The 20,597-nt window shown below is 43.2% G+C and overlaps 1 protein-coding gene across 1 annotated transcript in view; it reads left to right on the top strand.

The window, feature by feature from the left end:
• Positions 1 to 20,324, top strand: part of CNKSR3 (CNKSR family member 3) — an 86,570-nt gene extending 66,246 nt beyond the window's left edge. Inside the window, exons 6-13 of the mRNA XM_011236187.3 lie at positions 2,054 to 2,173; positions 4,342 to 4,401; positions 8,534 to 8,602; positions 8,841 to 8,987; positions 12,719 to 12,843; positions 15,346 to 15,554; positions 16,052 to 16,141; positions 18,964 to 20,324. Of these exons, the coding sequence (XP_011234489.1) occupies positions 2,054 to 2,173; positions 4,342 to 4,401; positions 8,534 to 8,602; positions 8,841 to 8,987; positions 12,719 to 12,843; positions 15,346 to 15,554; positions 16,052 to 16,141; positions 18,964 to 19,262 (1,119 nt within the window). The 3' untranslated portion in view covers positions 19,263 to 20,324. The remainder of the gene's footprint in view (positions 1 to 2,053; positions 2,174 to 4,341; positions 4,402 to 8,533; positions 8,603 to 8,840; positions 8,988 to 12,718; positions 12,844 to 15,345; positions 15,555 to 16,051; positions 16,142 to 18,963) is intronic.
• Positions 20,325 to 20,597: the final 273 nt, after the last annotated feature.

The raw sequence follows: 20,597 nt of genomic DNA, 5'->3' as shown, positions 1-20,597 counted from the left end.
ATATTTTCCATAAATAGGGAGTCTAAACAAATTGGGGGAATGTAAGAAGTGTCACTTCTTGGATTCTCCTCCTTGGAAAAAAAAAATTCCCTCTTTGGAATTTCCTGATTTCTTTGGTGGCTAAATTTTGAAAGGTTAGATGAATCTGACTGGAGGAAACCACCACACGTAACCACGGTTATTTCTACGTGGAGACCACTTCCTAGGGATCCTCGTGTCTCAAAAATTTTACCTTGTCAACGTTCGGGGTCAGAGAATGTGAGCCGTCACTCAAAAGATCATACACCCTTAATGTAAAGCACAAATCTATGTATCTCCTAGATGATAACGGGAGGAAATCAACGTTGACCTTGTGTTTGCCGATAAGTTTTTAGAGACAATACCAAGACAGAATCCATGAACGAAAAGCTGATAAGGTAGATCTCCTTGAAATGGAACACTGTGCTCCATGAAATGCGGTGTTAAGAGGATGAAAATACAAGCCACAGAGTGGGAACAAGTATTTTTAAAACACATATTAGATCTTTATCTAATAAAGATAGATACAATATCTTTAGATAATAGATAATAAAAGATAATACAATAAATAACTTGTATCCAAAATATAGAAAGAACTGTTAAAACTCAATAATAAGAATATTTTAAAAAAAACAGTTAAAAAGTGGGCAAAAGATCTGAGCGGAAGCCTCACCAAAGAAGATAGGCATTTGATAAATAAGTATAGGGAACGGTGTTCAACGTCCTGTTTCGTTAGGGAATTGGAAAATAAAACAATAGTGAGATGCCAGTACACACCTACTAGAATAACTGAAGTCCAGAACGTGACACCACCAAATGCTGGCAAGGGTTGGAGCAGTAGGAGCTCTTGTTCATTGCTGGTGGGAAAGCTACAGCCCTTTTGGAAGACTCGGTGGCAGTTTCTTACAAAACTAAGCATACTCTTACCCTGTGATCTAGCAGTTAGACCCCTGGGTATTTACCTGACCACAAAAACCTATACAGAATGTTATCACAGCTTTATTCGTTTTTGCCAAAACTGCCAAGATGTCCTCCAGTAGGTGACGATATAAACTGGCACATCCAGGCAATAGAATATTATTCATAATATTCAATATTATTCATAAAAAGAAATGATCTATAAAGCCATGGAAAGATATGGAGGAAACTTAACATTTAACATATGCATTATTTAGGGAAAGAAGCCAATCGGAAAAGTCTACATACCGTATGATTCTAATTATTTGACATTCTGGAAGAGGCCAAACCGCAGAGACAGTAAACAGATCAGTGATTGCCAAGGGCTCATTGTGGGGAGGGCGGGAGAGGGGGAGCAGGGGTTTTTAGGTAGTGAAACTAGTAGTCTGTAAGGTACTTTAGTGGTGGATACATGACATTATGTGTTTGTCAAAACCCGTAGAACTGTACACCACAAAGAGTGGACCCTGATGGAAACTGTGAACTTTTTGTTGATAATAAGGTATCAGTTTTTGGTTCATCGGTTGTAACAGATGTACCGTACTAATGCAAAATGTTTTTATATCTTGTTCCTTATTAGCCGTGTTATAGCTGTTATTGGAAATTGTGTTGGGGTAGGGAAGGAAGTATAGAGAAACTCTGTACTTTATGCTCAGTTTTTCTGTAAACCTAAAAATGCTTTAAAAAGAAAATCTATTTAAAAAAGCAGTTGCAGACAAAACTTTTAGCCTTGTGAGTAGTTGATATGCACGGAATGTGAGGGATCGCTAAGATACCACGCAGATGGCTGGGAAGAGGGGATTCTCCTTCACCGCCAAATGGGAGGTTTCTGTACAGTCTGCTCTTGAGTGGCCGTCATTCTTGGAAGAGCTGCACTCTTTGAACAAAGCCCAAGTAGTGGCACCATTTCCAGGGATTGCAGATACGAAGACCAAATGCCTTGGCTTCATGGAGTAGTGTTATTAAAATGATTGCGGCCGGGAGCTGGAGACTGTAGGGGAAGTGCATTTCTTTAAAATTCAGCTTGAGATAAAGTTGGTTAATGATTGAACTTTCCTATCTGCCTCTCCAACTCCAGGTCAAGGTTTTAAATGGCATCTGTGACAAAACAATACGGTCCACTAGGGATCCCGTAATGAGCCAGTGTGCGTGTCTGGAGGAGGTTCACTTGCCCAACGTTAAACCTGGGGAAGGCCTGGTAAGAATTCTAAAGACGCTTGTTTTCTTTTTTTCTTTTTTCTTTTTTTAAAAAAAATTCATTTATTTATTTGAGAGAGAGATTGAGAGAACAAGTGGGGGGAGGGGCAGACGGAGAAGCAGACTCGGCAGCCTGTTGTCAGACTTGATCCCAGGACCCCGGGATCATGACCTGAGGCAAAGGCAGATGCTTAACTGACAGAGCCACCCAGGCGCCCAAAACACTTGTTTTCTTTTCAAATAGTAACGTATCGCCATTTATTAAAGTTTTTTTTTTCTCATTCCTTATTGCTTTTACTATGATCCTGAATAGAATTAACTTAGATTGTCTTCCATTATGTAGTTAGGAATTTGCCATCTTGAACTGTTGATATGTTTTATGTCTTCAAAGTATAAAAATAAATACAGTTTTTAAACTGTATTCTCATATCTTGAAGGAATTGTCTTAACAGTTTTATTTTTAGGACTTAGCCATGCAAGGAGATATAAAACATTTACACAAAGGAAAGATGGTCTCTGGGTACAAAACGACATCTGCTCTGAAAGTCTGTATTAGCACTTAGGATGGATGTGAGAAGAGACGGTGGAAGGAAATGATTTCATAAAAAAAAGTTCAGAAATGTTTCCTAAGTGCTGTATGAGCCCTTGTACTACCAGGCCCTGAGCATACAAACGGGTAGATCCCTGGCTACCTGGATCCGTGCCTCGATACCTAGATCTTCCAGTACCTTGCATGCATCGGGTGCGTTTCATTTGCTGAGATTTAAGTGGAGGCTCCTCGATGAGCTTTTCAAGGCTGTGGGTTTGAGAGAGCTGGGTTTCCTCATCTGTCAGAAGTGAACAGTAATAATTAGTGCCTCACAGAGTTGTCGAAAGTGTTAAATTAGATGAGGGGTGCTGGGTGTCAGCTGCTGGATGCATAGTTCCCATGCAGTCATTGGTGGAGGTGCTGATGCTGATGCTGGCACCAATGATGATGAGGAGGAAGAGGGGGAGGAGGAAGGCCTAGTGTGTAGGTAGCTGTGGGGAGACACCAAGGCAGCCTCTGCTCTCAGGAAAGCAAAAATCAACCAAATATCGACAAGTTCACAGTCTTAGTATGTAGAAATGTGCATGTTGAGACTTCTCGGCTTCAGAGTAAATGATGGATTATAGTAGACTAAGCAGAGAAGACTTCCTGGAGGTGAGTTTATAGTTATGGCTCAAAGCACAGAAATGTCCCAAGTGGGCAGAAGTGGACTTGCTGTTTCAGGTAGTAAAGTTACATAAGCAAATGCTTTGGAAGGAGGAGTCCCATAGATCGGGAGAAGCCGATTCCTCTGTGAATGAAACAGGAAAGGAGAGGAATGGGGAGAGCCTTGAAGGCGTTAGCATTTGACGAGGTTCTCATTACAGAGTGGTGTAGGCTGCTGAGCAGGGCAAGTCCAGGGTCAAAATGATTTCTGACGAAGATCTGTGTTATTGCGAATTCAATACCAGACTGAGCACTACTCTTTGCCCAGTCAATTTTTTGCTCTTTCCCCCCATCTTATAAAATTTTAATAAAAATGTTTTATATGTGATATATCAAACAATAGAAATGTTTCCTCCATGGTGTGTATTTGCCTGTGAGTTTGCTAACCAGGCCTGTCGGGGCGCGGTGTGAGGGGGCGTATTTGTCTTTACACTTCCCTTACAATGGAGGGGTGCCTGTTTCTCATTTATTCCCTATGTTGCTTAATAATCTTTGCTCATATATCCTGGTCTGGGTTGTTAGTGGCTTAAACAAGTCACCCACGATGACTGCTGATCCCCCATTTATCTGGATGTATTGTGTCACCAGACAAAGAGATGGTCAGGAGAAAACAGTCCTTGTTTGAAATGCCTCATTCATTCCGGAGGTCTGAGAAGATGCCTTTCGAGTCCCCAGAGTTATGGCAAAATTCTCTGTGCCCAGTACACAAATTATAATACCAGAGAGATCCGGCTCCTGATTTCTTTCATGAGTGTTTCCCTTTGTTAGCTCCCCTTCACTGCTCCTTGGATCTGGTTTCCCGGTGTTTCAGGAGGCTTAGAAATGAGCGTTGTTCTGAAGGGATTGCCTTTAATGTTTTATAAGATGAAGTCTCCCTGGCGGCTGTGTTTCTAAATGTTGGAGTAACGAGTTAATGTGTTTGTGACTCACTCTAGGGTATGTACATCAAATCAACCTATGATGGATTGCACGTGATTACTGGAACCACAGAGAACGTAAGTGTGCATATCCGTTAAATGCAAAAGCTATTGTGTGTTTAAACAAATGTGACACATGGTCCCTATACTTTGTGTTCAAACTTGTGCATCCTATTTCATTATCTGCAGTGAGAGCGTGGGTGCTGTTTTGTTTATTTCTGTTGCTAGCATTCTGCTTATCACCAGCTGTTGGAAATTTATTATTTAAATTGTCTTTTATTGCTGTTGTTCACATACCTTCCCCAGTTTTTACCCCCCATCCTTGTTAGTTATTCCTTTTGCACCCTGGAAGTGTTAACCTGTGAGTCTAAAAACAGTGATCTCTTTATGGTTGAAAACCGCTCTTACAAGAACTGCAATTAGTAGCCATATGTGTAAAATACAGTTTTTTTTTTTGTTGTTGTTTAATGGAATTTAGATGTATCACCAAAGCAGCTATTTTGGAATTTTTACACAACGTAGATTCTTTTTATAGAGTTGTGTTTTGTAATATTTGGCATGATACTGAAATTTAGTCCCCCCCCCGCCGATCTTTTGAATAGAAAAAGGAGGGCTATTTCTACTGTGAGAGTCTTTGTACACTGTTAACTTCCTTTTGGAAATGCTGCTCCATGAAAGGTTTTTCTTGAGCCCCTCAAACATTTTGAATTTGTAAAAAGTAGAGCTAATTGAATGCTTTCTTTTTGCAACCTACAGTATGGCTAGTTTTTGATGACATTGATGTGAAGCTAAAAATGTTTGAATAGCTTCCTGGATCTAAATGAAAGATGCATGTGTCTGTGGCACTGATCTGCTATTTAATCACTGAGACAAGAGGAAATAATTCCTCAAAATAGAAGAAATTTGGTAACTCCTTCTCTAATCTGGTGGAAATCCGTATTGAATTTTGAACTTGAGCTGCTGGGTCTTTTGATAACATGGCATGATCTTTGATGAGGGTTTGTGACACAAGCTTGATTTTTGTAACAAGAAGGAAATGACATTGCTGAAAGCAGTCAGAATTTTAAATATGGTGTGCAGTTCTGGCAGAGGAGTGAGTAGAAGATGGTGGGCGTCTTTCAGCCTCCTTTGTTGAGCTCCCGTGAAAATGCACTGCAAAGCGATAGGAATTTTTATAGCACGTCACCTGATAGGTAATAACGGCACGGGAGGTTCTGCTTGTAGGTCAGGGATGGTGTGGAAGAGAAAACGCATAACTCGTTACCTGGTTCATCCCTCATTCTCGTCAGAGGCTTGGCGTATCAGCTCAACCAGCACGAGAACATACTCGTGTACCACGCAGTGTGCTGTTTGGGAGTCGGATGGATTCAGAGGGATGGTGAAGGTCGTTTCAGTTTTTAGAGAGTGGAAGTTTTGCGTCCAGTAATTTGGTGATTGCATTGTTTACCTGCTAGTCCTGTGTGGTTGCAGACTCTCACTGGTCTTCCCAAAGCAGTTTTCATCTTGGATAAACGTGTAGTTCACTATCCTATTACTACCAGAAGGCACACAGATTTCTCCTCTTCAGACCACCCCCATCCTTTGGTTTTAAGGGTGAGAGTTGAATCAGAGATGAAACAAGCTGCTTTTGAATGAAGTGAATGTTAACTGCAAGGGTACATCTCCTAGAATTCCTACCAGACTCAGAAAGCCTGGATGAGAGATTCAGGGTTTACCTGGATGTAGTTGATCCCATACAGAAGACTATACAGAAGCCATCCTAGAGACAGGTGGTTTCCATCTTGTTAAAGATCAAAAAAGAGAAAACTTGTCTTATACCATCTGGCAGTCCATTTGAGAATGTCGCTCATTCTTTTCAGTCATTGAGCTTGTGTTCACTGAGTACTTGGAATGTGCTAAGCACTTGCTAGATCTTACAGATGTGGGTGGGAAATTAGGTAAGAGCCTACTTCTCAAGGGCTTAATCTGGGTATTTCACCCTAAATGCTGGATATTTTACACTTAAATGGCAGTAGAAAATGCCAGCTGCCAGCTCTGGGACAGCCTTCCAGCTAGCCCTTAAGGTTGTTGTGACTTTCAAATCAGAATGTTGGTTAGTATGTATGAATGAGAGAGTACGAGCAGGGGCAGGGGCAGAGGGAGAGGAAGAGGAAGAGAGACACTCTCAAGCAGACTCATGCTGAGCCCAGAAGCTGTCACAGGGCCCAAGATCATGACCTGAGCCGAAGTCAAGGGTCCAATGCTCAACCGACTGAGCCACCCAGGCGCTCCCAGAATCAGAATGTTTTCGGGGAAGCCTAGTGTGGTGGGTGGTAGTGGGTGGAAATCACCCATTGCATTCCCTATATTTATCTTGGACTCCAGGGTGAAGCAATGATAGCAGGTCATCTTAGGCCTCCAGTCCATTTTGGGGGCAGGTTACCTGAGAAGTCAGGCTCATTCCGAAGTCAGCCTAACAGTATCTAGTGATTCTCTATCACTTCTTTTTTGCCGTTGTTCAACACCTTGACAGGATCCCATCCTTACTTCTGTTCTCCACCTCTGAGATGATGTGGGAATTAGATTAGCCTCTGAAGAATGGGTGCGTTCTTCTCCAGGTCATCACCATTCTGCAGAAAACCAGAACAAGCATCATTTTTCAGTAGTCTGCTCATGGTGAAGATAGGCAAGAGTCACTGCCCCAGGGAGAATTTTGGTATCAAGCTCTCTCTTTACGGGTGTTCTGCCAAACACATCTCTTAATCACCTCATAGAACATTTGAGAAATGAATGCATGAGGAAGGAAAGTCGATTCAGGACATTTAGGCTTGGTCTTTAAGATTGCACATCCATAAACAAGAACTTCCTAGCCTCAGGGTTGTCTTTTATAAAGTGAAGCTTACTTTAAATGAATCCCGAGCCAGGAAGCTTATCTGAGCTGGACTGATTCTGCTTGGACTTCCAGAATTGGTCTGTAACTGTGGGTTAAGCATCTGAGACGCAGGGGCAAAAAGGAACCTAGACACATTCACTTTTTTTCTTTAAGTGCCCCCAAGAGAAAGAGATTTGAGGTAGACCATCTCCCTGTGGTACCCACAGTCCAGGTCTCTCAGGGAAGGCACCGCTGGGTGTCGTGGTGGCAGGTTAAATGTTTTGAAAAATAACTCTCAGTTACCTGTGCCTTGCATTGGATCTAGATACATCAAAGGGACTGTTTCTACAGTTTAGTGTTGCTTGCTCATTTCTTGTTGAGCTGAGCCCAACAGTTGAGCAAGAAGATTCAGCCAAGAGTGTCTTGGGTTTGGTTGCTGCCCTCCTGACCATGTTCAGAGGTGCTGTTTTATTTTGAAAAATAATTATAAATATGTCTGAAGATTCAGTTACAGAAGTTACCAAATAAAATACTCTGGCCTAGATAACGTTAGATTGTAATTAGAAATCAAGGGTTTATCCTTTTCTTCACTTTTGCTTATAGAAGATACCTTAAATGTAGAATGCACTAGTTTCATGAATTGAACAGAAAATTGTGGAAAAATTTTTGAAAATTGATTATATCTAGATATTTATATGCACACATATATATGTGAAGATTTGTAGCAAAGTATTATTTGGGGGAATCAAAATCTGGACTTTGGATACTGAAAACACATTCATTTTTAATTCAACCTGAAAATGACAAAAATTTAAATTCGCTTTCTCTGAAGAAGTACATTTTCTATTGCTACCATCTTTCTATGCTAATAACATTGTGATAGTGTGTAAAATGAGGTTGAGTAGACAAGATTTTGTTTTAATAATTACTTAAATGGAGATGGGATGACATTGTTACAGTGATGGTGTTTATGTGTTAAGCAGTTGGTCAGCTTTTACAAGATTAATTTTGATAGGGATCTATGTGAGGTATTTTTTAGATGAACCAAAGGCTTTTTTATTAGTTTGCTGTGTTGACAGCATGTCCTGCTCTTCCTGATGGGTTAGATGAACCCACTGTTGTAACTGACGGGTGGTCTGGACCAGCCGACCACTCATCAAGGGGGAACACGAGTGCCCATCCCCATGCCAGGCTATACAGACAATGGGATTGTCTCATAAGTGCACTGTGTGATAGTTATTGAAGAAATTATATTTCCCTTGCTCGTTGTCTGCAGAAGAAAGAAGGAGGAAGAAATAGAAGCAGAAAGAAATAGAAGATTTAAAAAATAAGACAGGTCTCTGTGTTTGTTCCTAATAGTCTCCTGCGGACAGATCTCAGAAGATTCATGCTGGTGATGAAGTCATTCAGGTTAATCAGCAAACTGTGGTGAGTTTGTTCATTGAGACTTAAGACTTTTAATATTCCCTTCTAGAACTTTTAACTAAATCCAAAGCCATTTTTTAAATTTGCGATTTCTATCCGATTTTCCGTAGCTTTAAGTAGTGCTAAGATGAACATACTGGTGTCTGCTTATTTGCTCACAGCTGACTTCCTTGAAATAAATTCATAGATTTGATTTTCCATAATTCACAAGTGAGTGCCTTCTCATTTTCTTTCTTTGAAGGTGGGATGGCAGCTAAAAAATCTAGTGAAGAAATTGAGAGAGAACCCGACAGGAGTCGTCTTACTGCTTAAGAAGCGCCCCACGGGCTCTTTCAACTTCACCCCTGCCCCCCTGAAAAACCTCCGGTGGAGACCGCCCCTGGTGCAGGTACCCGTTATTCGTCGTAACCCTTTCTCTGCCCTCAGCGTGCGAACCATGTCGAGGATCGGATTTGTCTCCAAAAAGAACAATTACCATTTGAAGGTGGTCGGTCTCAGGAATTTGTGTATACAGACTCATTCTCTAGTCCTACTTCCGTGAAAATCCACATTCTAGATCTTGCACTGAACAGTGTGGCAGCCACACTAGCCACCCGTGACTGTTTAATTAAAATGAAAAATCTGATGCCTTGTCCTTGTGAGCCACATTTCTGTGGCTTGGTGGCCTCATCTGGCTAGCAGCTGCTGTCACTGCAGAACGTTCACTCTGGTCCTTTTCCCCTCTCCTTGCAAGCACATCTGACGGTACAGTTTGAGCAGTAACCCTGGGGAGACCGTACGGGGTGGGGTCCTGAGCAGCAGTTTGCCAAGGCAGGATGGTGGGAATAATCCACGCAGTGGGGAGTGGTGTCACTGCATTGTTTAGTTCAGAACTGGGGTGATACAGTCAAAAGCAGACCAATTTACAGTATCGTGTCATAAAGTATTGTGTTAATTCTGTACGAACAGTATACTCCTTTATTGCCTACACCTGGGTGGACTGTGCTCAGGGACCAAACCCCCTTCTGATACCATTGGTTCTTAGTGTTTCTTTCTTTTTTTTTTTAAAGATTTTATTTACTTATTCGACAGAGATAGAGACAGCCAGCGAGAGAGGGGAACACAAGCAGGGGGAGTGGGAGAGGAAGAAGCAGGCTCATAGCGGAGGAGCCTGATGTGGGGCTCGATCCCACAACGCCGGGATCACGCCCTGAGCCGAAGGCAGACGCTTAACCACTGTGCCACCCAGGCGCCCCATTAGTGTTTATTTCTTAAATCATGAATAAAAAGCAATGACATCTTAATGCCCTTTTTTAAGGTTGAGATTGTAATTTATATGGAACTGTCTGTGATTTTACTGTACATCTTCAAATGGAAGGAATGGTGGTCTTCTCAGGCTATCAGTTTGGACCCTCTGTGATGCATAGAGCATTGGAAATACGCCTCCATGTGTACCTTAATGGGAGGGGTGTTAAATAAATAAAAGGATATGGAGTAAGGAGGGGCACATAATTAAAATCACTTCTTAAATAATAACTGATTAATACATGATTTATAAGTCAATTCTTAAAAATAATTATCTCTTAAATAATGACAATATCAGTCACATCCCAACTGTGATGGGGCAGTTCCAGTGAAAGACTCATGTTAAGTGGTCATTTGGAAGAAGCACAAAAAAGACTGACAAAGCAGCACAGCATAGAGGTTAGGCAGGGGGGCTTGGAGTTAAACTTCTTAAGTTCAAATCCCAGCTCTGCCACTTATTAGGTGTGGGACCTCTGATAAAGTATTTAATCTTTCTAAACCTCACTCCTAATTATTAGTATTTACTGTGAGAAAACGCTGGGGCACCTGTGTGGCTTAGTCAGTTAGGCATCTACCTTTGGCTCAGGTCATGATCCCAGGGTCCTGGGACTGAGCCCCACATCAGGCTTCCTGCTCAGTGGGGAGTCTGCTTCTCCCTCTCCCTCCCCTGCTCCCCCCACTCCTGCTCTCTCTCACGCATGCTCTCTCTCTCTCTCAAATAAATAAATAAAATCTTTTAAAAAAAGAAAAGGCTTTGTGCTAAGGGATGAGGAAGGCAAGCAAGGCAGGTGTGAACTGTGACAGTGACCCTGGCTGGTGACACCAGTGACAGAAATTAGAGAGTCAGGAAAGGCAGAAATGGTGGGTCTTTTGAGCATCCCTGAGTTCGACGTGAGGGAGGAAGATTCACGTGGCTGTTCAGCTAAGTACAGGCTAGAGTTCATCCCTTAACCTCTGGAAATCCACTTAGGAAGGGCATGCCCCCTCCTCTCTGGCTTTGTCCACCTTCCTGCCACGTCCCACTGTCTGTGCAGTTTGGGGGAGCAGATGACGGTGAGGGAGGAGACACCTAGTTTTGCTTCTGACCCAGGGAGAGAACCACCATCACAACCGAGAGGCCGTTTTTACAGCTTAGCTACCGTGTGTTCTCACGATGCATCCAGGCTATTTTCAGAATGTGAACTCTGGAACACCGACGCTCCCTGGCATTGCTGGATGTCATCCTCCAGGCTTCATGCCTGGGCACCCGCCTCTTGTGGGAGGGAGCCTCTTTCCTTCTTATCAGCATCATTAATGTTGCCTGTCCCTGAAAAGGTGTCATCGCTCTGTTTTTAGGCCCCCGTCCTGGTAAATGGGAGTTACTTTACAGACGGCACCACCACGGAGTCTTTGGAGAGTGCCTACTTTGTGCCAGTGCCCTACTTTACTTTTGCTGATGCTTGTGGGCCTGTCTCCTGGTCCCGTGTTTTCAGACATTGTTCAAGATTGACGGATTGAGGTGTTAATCAATTCACATTGAGTCAAGTTGACTGTGTTAGTGGCCAACATCCAGGTTGTAGGGATGATGTCACGGGAGACTAAAGACTAAGCCCCCATTTCTCTTGAGCCTCAGGGTCTCCCCCTAAAACAGGGCTGTCACTGTGAAGTACTGGCTATTCCAATCCTTACAGCTTGTGGTCTCACTTCGGGGGGACTTGGTTCTTCGGTCACCATCTGGGCTAGTTAGGGTTTGAGGTGCCAGGGGCCAGGCACAGTTCTCATGTGGCACCCCCCACGGGCCGTCACCAAACATCTTCATGCCTCGACTCTGGGATTGCCTCTCATTTCCTTTACCAGCCAGAAAATGTGTCTTTAGTCTCTAGAAGAGATGAGATCTGAAAGTCTCACACAAGATTTTTAAAAATAGGTCCTTTGAGGCCAATAACGTAATTAAAATTAAGCGGTAAGGATTTAAAAATTTTAAAATTAACTTGTATGGATGTGTGTATATATACCACTAAATCAAACAGCATAAGGTTGCGTACTTACCATGTGACAAGCAGTGTGCTAAGCCTGTGACGAGTATTGTATCACTTAATTCACCCTGTATGGGTACTGTTCTTGTCTCCATTTATTCCTGTCTTATAAATGAGGAACAGAGAAGTTGAGTGGTTTGCCCAGAGATACACGGCTAATGAGAGCTATAGCCAGGATAGCAGCCGGATGGAGTCCCAAGCCCATGCTCCCAGTCCGGGATAGCATCGCTAGTGATTTGTGTGAACTAGCTCATGCGGTCTGCGCTGCAGCCCCACGTAAGGGGTACTGTCGGGATGGCTGCTCGAGGAGGAAGCTGCGGCATGGGTATTTGAGTGATTTGCTCAGAGCTAGAATTCTGGCTTCTAAGCCGCTACTGCTGCTGCTGCTATTACTACGACTTCTTTTTTTAAGATTATTTACTTATTTGAGAGAGTGAGAGCGAGTGCGCGGGGGAGCAGGGGAGAAGGAAAGACGGAGAGACTCTTTCAAGCAGACTCCACACGGAGCACAGAGCCGATGAAGGACTTGATCCCACAACCCATGCGATCATGACCTGAGCCAAAACCAAGAGTTAGACGACCAACTGAACCACCTAGGCGCCCCCCACCCCCTACCCCCAGGCCTCTCCTTCTTCCTATGCATCTAGTCTTTCAAAACTCCCAGTTAATTCGGAGTGTCTCAAAGACTACAAATTGAGTGTTGCTAATGGTTGTGAACACACGAATGACCTCGGCCCTCCGTGTTGGCTTTGAGGAAGGAGAGTTACCCAGGAGTAATCTCTAAGTTCACCTTCGCCCTTTGCACTGGCCTCCGTTTCAGACCTCACCTCCACCCACGACATCCCAGTCCCCTGAAAGCACTATGGATACCTCGCTGAAGAAGGAGAAGCCAGCCATCCTGGATCTTTATATCCCTCCTCCACCGGCCGTTCCCTACTCGCCCCGGTACGTCAGTGTCCGTTCGTGGTGTGCGTGCCCATGTCCTGTGCGTGGAGATTCTGAGTGGTGTTGTGAAGGCCATGAGGATTTTGAGGGCAGAAGTTGATGAACTCCAAGGTGACAGGGCTGTCTTAAAATTGCAGTTGTTTTAAAAGGTGTGATCCTGGGAGTAGGGTGGGAGGAATAGGTGGTGGGGGGAGGGTCCAGACTTTCAGTTACAAATTAAGAAGTTGTGGGATGTCACGTACAGCGCCGTGATTATAGTTAACAATAATGTATTTTATAGTTGCAAGTTGCTGAGAGACATTTTAAAAGTTCTCATCACAAGAATAAAGAATTTGTAGCTATGTGAAGTGATGGATGTTCACTAGATTTTCTGTGGTGATCATTTCACAATGTAGACACATTATGTTACACACCTAAAACAAATACAGTGTTATTTGCCAAGTATATCTTAATAAAACTGGGGGGGAGATATGTGATCCTTCAGGGGGAAGTGTAGGAATGGATCCAGCTTCATGGGTCTTGAAACTGTATAGTTTGGTGGGGAGGGGACTCTCTGTAAAGAAAGCAGGTGCTCTTGGGAATGCATTGTTTTAGCTCCTCCTGGAACATCAGAAGGGGCTGTTTGGGGGATCCCTGAAGCTGAAGTTTGATTACGTATAATGTAAAATCATCTCTGGGGAGGAAGATAATAAATTTCTTTGTGCAGCAAGTTCAAGTTACAGCTTTATTTTGCGGGGAGAGTTGTGTTCTTCATAGGACTTCAAAAATGTGAATGGAGGTGTGATATTCTGTATTTGTGCATGCACGTGTTTGTGTGTGTGTGAGAAATTCTAATAGAATCAATTCTTAATTGGTACGTGGTATAACGAAGCTAGTCATATTAGCTGTTACATAGGGGATTATTTAGGTGTGAAATATAGGTTTGTTTGTATCAGTTTACTTATTTACAGAGAGTTTGGCTCATTTATTCGGCATACATTTAGTGAGTGTAGGGCCTGAATCACCATCTTACACAAAACAGATGCAGTTCTTACCCCCAGAGAACTGCCAATGTCTTTGTCAACTGTTCGAGAATAAATTGAGGAATACATAATTATGCTATAATAGTACATGAGTAAAAGTTTGGACTGAACTTAACAGTGATATTTTACTTTATATTGGGAGGTTTTTGTTGGTTTATTTTTGTTCAAGCCGAGTATTTGATTCTCTCGCGTTTCTTCCCTGGGCACAAGGAAGAATGAACATCATTTTCCTCTCCCTGGGTTTGGGCTGCCCAGAACCTAGAACAGGGCAGAGAGAACTTACCTTAGCTGGTCAGAGACATCCTGGCTGGTAGATGGGACTCTTCCCTGTCTTCACGGACCAAAGTCATGTGGTCACAGGATCTTAAATGTGTTTAAAGTGACAAGTCATTGCCTTTGCACATGGAGAACACAGTTTCCCTGATGACCAGTGGGGGTTGTTCTGTAAGAAACGAGGCGGCCACTCCCAAACCCCCGACTCTGATTGTTCTTGTGTGGGTCTCAGTGAAGGGTCACAGATGCAGTGGCAGGAAGGAGAGTATGTACACAGTAAAGGGGTAAGGGATATGGAGCTTTTAATCTACTCAGGGGGGACACACATGGACACATACCCATGTGCACACGTGCGTACACACACTCCATTAATGAAGGATAGCTTCTGAGGAATGAAACATGCAAATGGTTATGGAGAGCGAGATGAGTCCTGAAAGCTTGGTGAATGCCAGGTTTAAAAGTTTAGAAGGAGATGGAGTCATGGAAGGGGATGCATAGGCAGGGGGTTCACCAGGAATACCAAGCAGGCCAAGCTGATCTGTTTTTGGACTTAGTTGATGTTGTATTTTGTCTAGTAGTTTTTGCAATGATCACCTAAGAGAATTTTCTAAATGCAAAAAAAATTTAGCTGGTAACTTGGATCAACTAGAATTAATTTCAAGTTTTATAAAAGCTGACATTTAGAAAGAATTAAGTTGGAGTTGTTAATCTAACACTTGCCAGTTTCTGTACGGAGTTCAGAAACCAGACACTCTCCGTCGGGTATGATAATGTCAAACCTGACAACTCCGTTACACATCCAGTGTCGTCTTTGCTGGATCTTGGCAAAGATACTACTTTGGGCATTTGAAAAATGGCTCAATTATACCTTAACTTGGGATTTCTGTAATAAATAGGAGATTCAGTTATAGGATAGAAGTACAGGAAATCAGAGTTGTCTCTTCAAAGCTATACTTAAACTCTTTAAACATATCTGAAAAAAATGTCATTTTCTTTTATTTAGTAGGATCGTGCTATTTACTCTTATCTAATAGGATTTCTGTGTATTGGAGGGATGACAGAGATCGAAGAAGGAATGCTTTTTCCTCCAGTGGAAAGGAGGATTAAAAGTTTCTTATGTGTGTGTGCAGGAGAAAGCTACGTCCTGTAATTGTTCTGTAGGAGAGGATCTTTGTAAGCAACTTAATTATTGCCCACTGTCTTCCAGGGATGAGAATGGGAGTTTTCTTTACGGAGGGTTCAGTAAATGTAAACAGCCATTGCCAGGTCCTAAGGGTTCCGAGTCGCCAAATTCCTTCCTGGACCAGGAGAGCCGAAGACGGAGATTTACCATTGCTGATTCTGATCAGTTGCCTGGGTATTCGGTGGAAACCAATATTCTGCCCACAAAAATGAGAGAGAAAACACCATCTTATGGTACATTTCCGAGTGTTTGTTTTGTTCTGCCATTTGTTTTTCCTTCCCTCCCCCACCCCCTTCCTTATTTGGAACTGTTGGATGAATTTGGCAGACTTGAAGGGTAATCTGAGGAAAACATAAACCTCAATGAAATTCTAAGTATGAGACCTTTATTCATCTCTCTAAAGCGAAGTCTTGTCAAGTCATTACTCTGCCTAGCATCAAAGCCCAGTGGCGTGAGATCATGTTGCAGTTTTAACTTGCAAGCCGCCGGGTTTGAGCTTGGAGTGGCTTTGCTCTGTCGACACACAGACTTCAGTTCAGCCAGCCTCTGTCCTCATTGCTCGCCACAGAAATAGGATGCTTTAAAATACTTTCCTTAGTTTAAAATAATGTTATTACTTACGGTTAAGTGAGTGTGATATGGGGGAGTCTTAAATTACAAATAAAAGGAAAGATTCTCTAAGGTCCACAAACTTTGTCAACTTGTCCCGTTCCTTCCCCTCCCTTTGAAGGCAAGCCCCGGCCTTTGTCCATGCCTGCGGATGGGAGCTGGATGGGGATCGTGGACCCTTTTGCCAGACCTCGAGGTCATGGGAGGAAAGGTAAGTTGAAGCAAACCAAAAATACACCAAACCAGAGTCAAAAGAGCCATGGCCCTCATTTCAACCCTATTCCTAGTTGTGCTGTAATAACCAGATAGAGGACCCAGCCTGAGTCCTGTCTTCTTACCTATAAACTCGGGGTTTCTGAATCTCTGAGGCCCTTCCTGTTTCTGGAAAGGCAGAATTATCATCCTAGTTAGTGACTGTGAATTTCCTCATTAGCATCGTGTGCTTTAAAAAAGGTCCTGGGGGCGCCTGGGTGGCTCAGGTGGTTAAGCCTCCGACTCTTGATATCGGCTCAGGTCATGATCTCAGGGTTGTGAGATCGAGCCCCACAGTGGGCTCCGTGCTCAGCGCAGCGTCTCCCTCTCTCTCTCTCTCTCCCTCCCCCTGCTCACTTACTCTCTCTCACACACACAAGTAAATAAAATCTTAAAAAAAAATAAAAAGGTGGTGGATATTGACGGTCCGTAAATTTCTAAATAAGTAGAAATACATTATTCATTAAGCAGTCTCACTCTGAATTTTATGACTGGAGTCTGATTTTTGATGCATGGACGTGGATTTTTTTCCTCCCTAAATCCTACTTGTGTTAGAGAGTAATTGCCATTGGAAAAGATATTTTGTTATTCACCCTGTGGTCGAAGTTCCTGGTTATTACACTAGTCTTGAGGGAAATGTTTTTAAATAAATTCTTATTTTTTGCCAGATAATTTGGTTATCAACACTGGAAAGACATTCTACCATTGTTTGAATAGTGCTAAAACAAAGAGCAGGTGAAAAGTTAAAGTACAAGAGACCTTAGATAATAAAAGGAAGAAGAGGGGTGCCTGGGTCGTTCAGTCGGTTAAGTGTCTGCCTTCGGCTCAGGTCATGATCTGAGGGTCCTGGGATCAAACCCTGGGTCATGCAGGGCTCCCTGCTCAGCGGGGAGTCTGCTTCTCCCTCTCCCTCTCCCTCTCCCTCTGTGCTCGCACGCGCACTCTCTCTCTCAAATTAATAAAATCTTTAAAAAAATAAAGGGAAGAAGAAAAAGGTCTGGAGGCTCAACTTCCAAAGTGATCAACCCCTCACATCTCCCTGGGCCTTGGTAAAATTCCTCCCTTAGGAACCAAATCACCTGGATTATAATCAAGTGGAAAAGGGAGAAGATGTCTGGGTACGGTCCGGGATACCCTTAATTGGCATGTGAAAATCTGTGGAGCAGTCAGCAGGTGGCAGGGCTGTCCTGTGTTTAGATTAGAAATGTCAACATCTTCATTGCTATTCTTGTAGGCTTTTAATCCCTGATTTAGCCTTTTATTTCCTTTGATTATTGAGAGATTGGGGTGGGAGGTGGGGAGTGTTAAGTCTGGAAGTGGAGACATACTTGACTTCCCATCTCACCTTCCATATTTCTGTCTTAGGATCATTTTAGAATGAAAAGGTGTCTGTCTGCACAATGGACACTTTTTTTAAAAAGCAGCTTTCTTGAGAGAGAACTCACATACCATAAATCTACTCACCCCGTTAAAGGGTACAGTTCACAGGTTTTTAATACATTCATAGAGTTGTGTGTCCGTCAGCACTAATTCCAGTGTATTTTATCACTTGGGAAAGAAACCCCTGCAGGCAGTCATTCCTCGTTCCCTCGTCCCTCAGCTCCTGGCAACCACTCATCTACATTCTGTCTCTCTGGATTTTTGTATTCTCAACGTTTCATATAAGTAGCCTCCTACAATACGTGGTTCTCTGACAATGGGCACTTCTTAAAAGTAACTGCCCCTTTGATCACAAAAGCAAAACAAGTACCTTGAAAAACTTCTAGAAGATTCGAGAAAATAAAACTCAACTGTAATCTGCTTCCCCAACCTAGAAATAATCACTCTGAATGTTTTCTAATGTTATATGCTTAGAAAAAATGTGCAAAATGGAAGAAATAGATATTTGACAGTACTGTGGAAGGTGACTGTTATTTCAGACATGTGTGTGTTCTGTAACAACTGCATTTAGCGGTCCATCTGAAGGTTCTGGCATGTGTTCATTCGGGCTGCTGCTGTGGGACACTTAGGTTAGTTTGTGCCCCCCCCCCCCCATGTACGTAATGCTGCCCTAAGCGTCTGGCACCTAGATCTTCATACATTTTTAGGAGTGGAATTACTGGGTCAAAAGAATGCTACTTGTTGCCAAAGTGCCTTTGCATTTTAGGTTTCTATTCAGTTTCTTAACTACCCCTGACCCCCACCCCCATCCTAGGAGCTGTCTGCTGGCATTTAGGCTGGGACCATTTTTCCTTGTTTGGAAATGTCTTAAGCATGGCAGAGCATGAAAATCTTTGAATCCATTAAAGGAGACTAGTGCCTGCCCTTCATTGAGGGTAACAACCCAAGGCACCCCCACCTTTCTAAATGCTCTGGGGATGCTCCAGGATGAGAACCGCAGTTCTAGAAGCATGTGCTACATGCTGCAGGCATTGAACAGGGACAGATGGAGAAGGAGTGATAGAATGAGACAGACTTTCGCTCTTTTTTTTTTTTTTCAAGTGAAATTATGAGAATTCTTAACTGGTAAGGAATTGCAGGCTCTCTGATTACGCTCTGCCCTCGTGTTGCCTCTCAGGTGTGAAAGCAGCCTGACTACGAAGCACTCCTTCCATTTCTACTTTGTAAACATCCAGTGGGGTGGGCCTGGCTGTCTGCAGCCCATCCGCGGGAGAAGGGCAGGGTCTGGCACCCACCTCGCGGGCGCAGAAGTCTCAGCGAGCTTCCCGCCTGGCTGAACAGTGCTGCGTGGTGGATGATGTTCTTTCTTTTAATGGACTTGTGGGCTTTGTCTGAAAACAGGGGAGGACGCCCTCTGCCGGTACTTCAGTAACGAGCGGATCCCTCCGATCATCGAAGAAAGCTCCTCTCCCGGGTACCGGTTCTCGAGGGCCCCAGCGGAGCGGCAGCTGGTCCGCGGCGCAGACTACGTCCGGGGGAGCAGCTGCCACGTCAGTTCGGATCTCCACAGCAGCGCCACGATTCCGTTCCAGGAGGAAGGGCCCAGAAAGAAGCCGGTCTCCTCGGCGGCCAAGGCGTCGTCTGCAGAACCGTCCCTGCTGGTCAGCTGGTTTACTCGCCTGAAACTGTTGACTCACTGAGCCCCGCCCTCCCGGACTCGTCCCGTCTCCCGCCCCAAGTGCCTTGCTGCCTCGGTTGACAACCTGTCCTGGTTTTCATCCACAGTATTATGTAGTGACCTTATGCAATTCAATTGTTTGTTTTCTTTTGGAAGTTGTAAACTGCCCTTCTCGGAATTTTGAAGTAACTGGATGGGAAACAAATCCGGAGGATTTCTAGGTGTTGCCTTGTGGAGGCAGAAGGAGAGAAATGAGTAGAGTCTGCTTTGCTTGCTTCCTTAGGGTCGGAACACGGAGACACACTCTGTAAACTGGAGCCTGGGCCAGGAATGTTACGGTCATTATGAGGAACCGGGCCATTGTTCGTGTTGGGGGCAGGGTCGAAATCAGTGGCCATTGTCACACAGATGGGTTGTTTTGTGGTCCAGCTTCTTCACCTGAAAAGGCCAGTGGAGAAAACATTTTTGTTTTGATTTTTCAAGCTACATACCATATTTGTACGTGTAGCAGCTTTGACTTTGAAATAACATGTGGCGTGCATTTCATGCTGTTTCAAAGAAGTGGTTTAAGTAAGTGTAGGCCTGTTGCACTTGGTTATTCCCTTTTCGTAACAATCTCAGTATGTAGGTCAGTTACTACAGAAGCACATGGACACATTTAGATAGGGCTTGTTACACACAAAGAAGTTTATGGTTATTTGTGAGGGGCGTCGTTGTTGTTATATTATTATCTTTAAGGGAAAAGAAGCTATAAGATTTGCTGACAGCCAAAGTATCATTGAGAAAAATGAAGCAACAATATTTCGGTTTATGAGAGATACGTCAGTTTGCATTTTGACTGTGTAATGTCTGTCTTCCAGAAAAAACAAACAAACATGCAGTTCTTCAAAATGTACATATTTTGCTAAATAGAAATCTCTTGGAAAGTCTCATGGTCACTAATTTTCAACTAGCATCAGGTATTTTGGAAAAGCGTGTCAGGATATTAACTCTTGTTTAAACTGAATGTATGATATTTTGTTAGAACAGAAAAGTACTATCTTGTTAATTTAAGTGTTTTAAATATAGTTGTATATTTTTCTTACTCTTAGTCACATGTAATTGAAATATTTCTGTTTTGCGTCCTACGTGAAGCTAATGAAAACGAGTGTTCGAGGTGTTTTCCGATTTACAAGTGACCACGGTCATGGCTGTTGCCATGGTGGGCACTATTGTTAAAACACAAAATAAACCCTCCCAAGCATTTTGGGATGTTATGGATTAGAAGTGGGGGTGTTGAGGAAACACGGTACAGTAACATTACACCTGGGGAATTTTCCAGGGTATATTCCTAGGCAGAGCTGGTATCCCCCTACTC

The sequence above is a fragment of the Ailuropoda melanoleuca genome, chromosome 10 (assembly GCF_002007445.2).
Source record: "Ailuropoda melanoleuca isolate Jingjing chromosome 10, ASM200744v2, whole genome shotgun sequence".
Lineage (NCBI taxonomy): Eukaryota > Metazoa > Chordata > Mammalia > Carnivora > Ursidae > Ailuropoda > Ailuropoda melanoleuca.
This window is presented reverse-complemented; position numbering and strand designations above follow the sequence as displayed.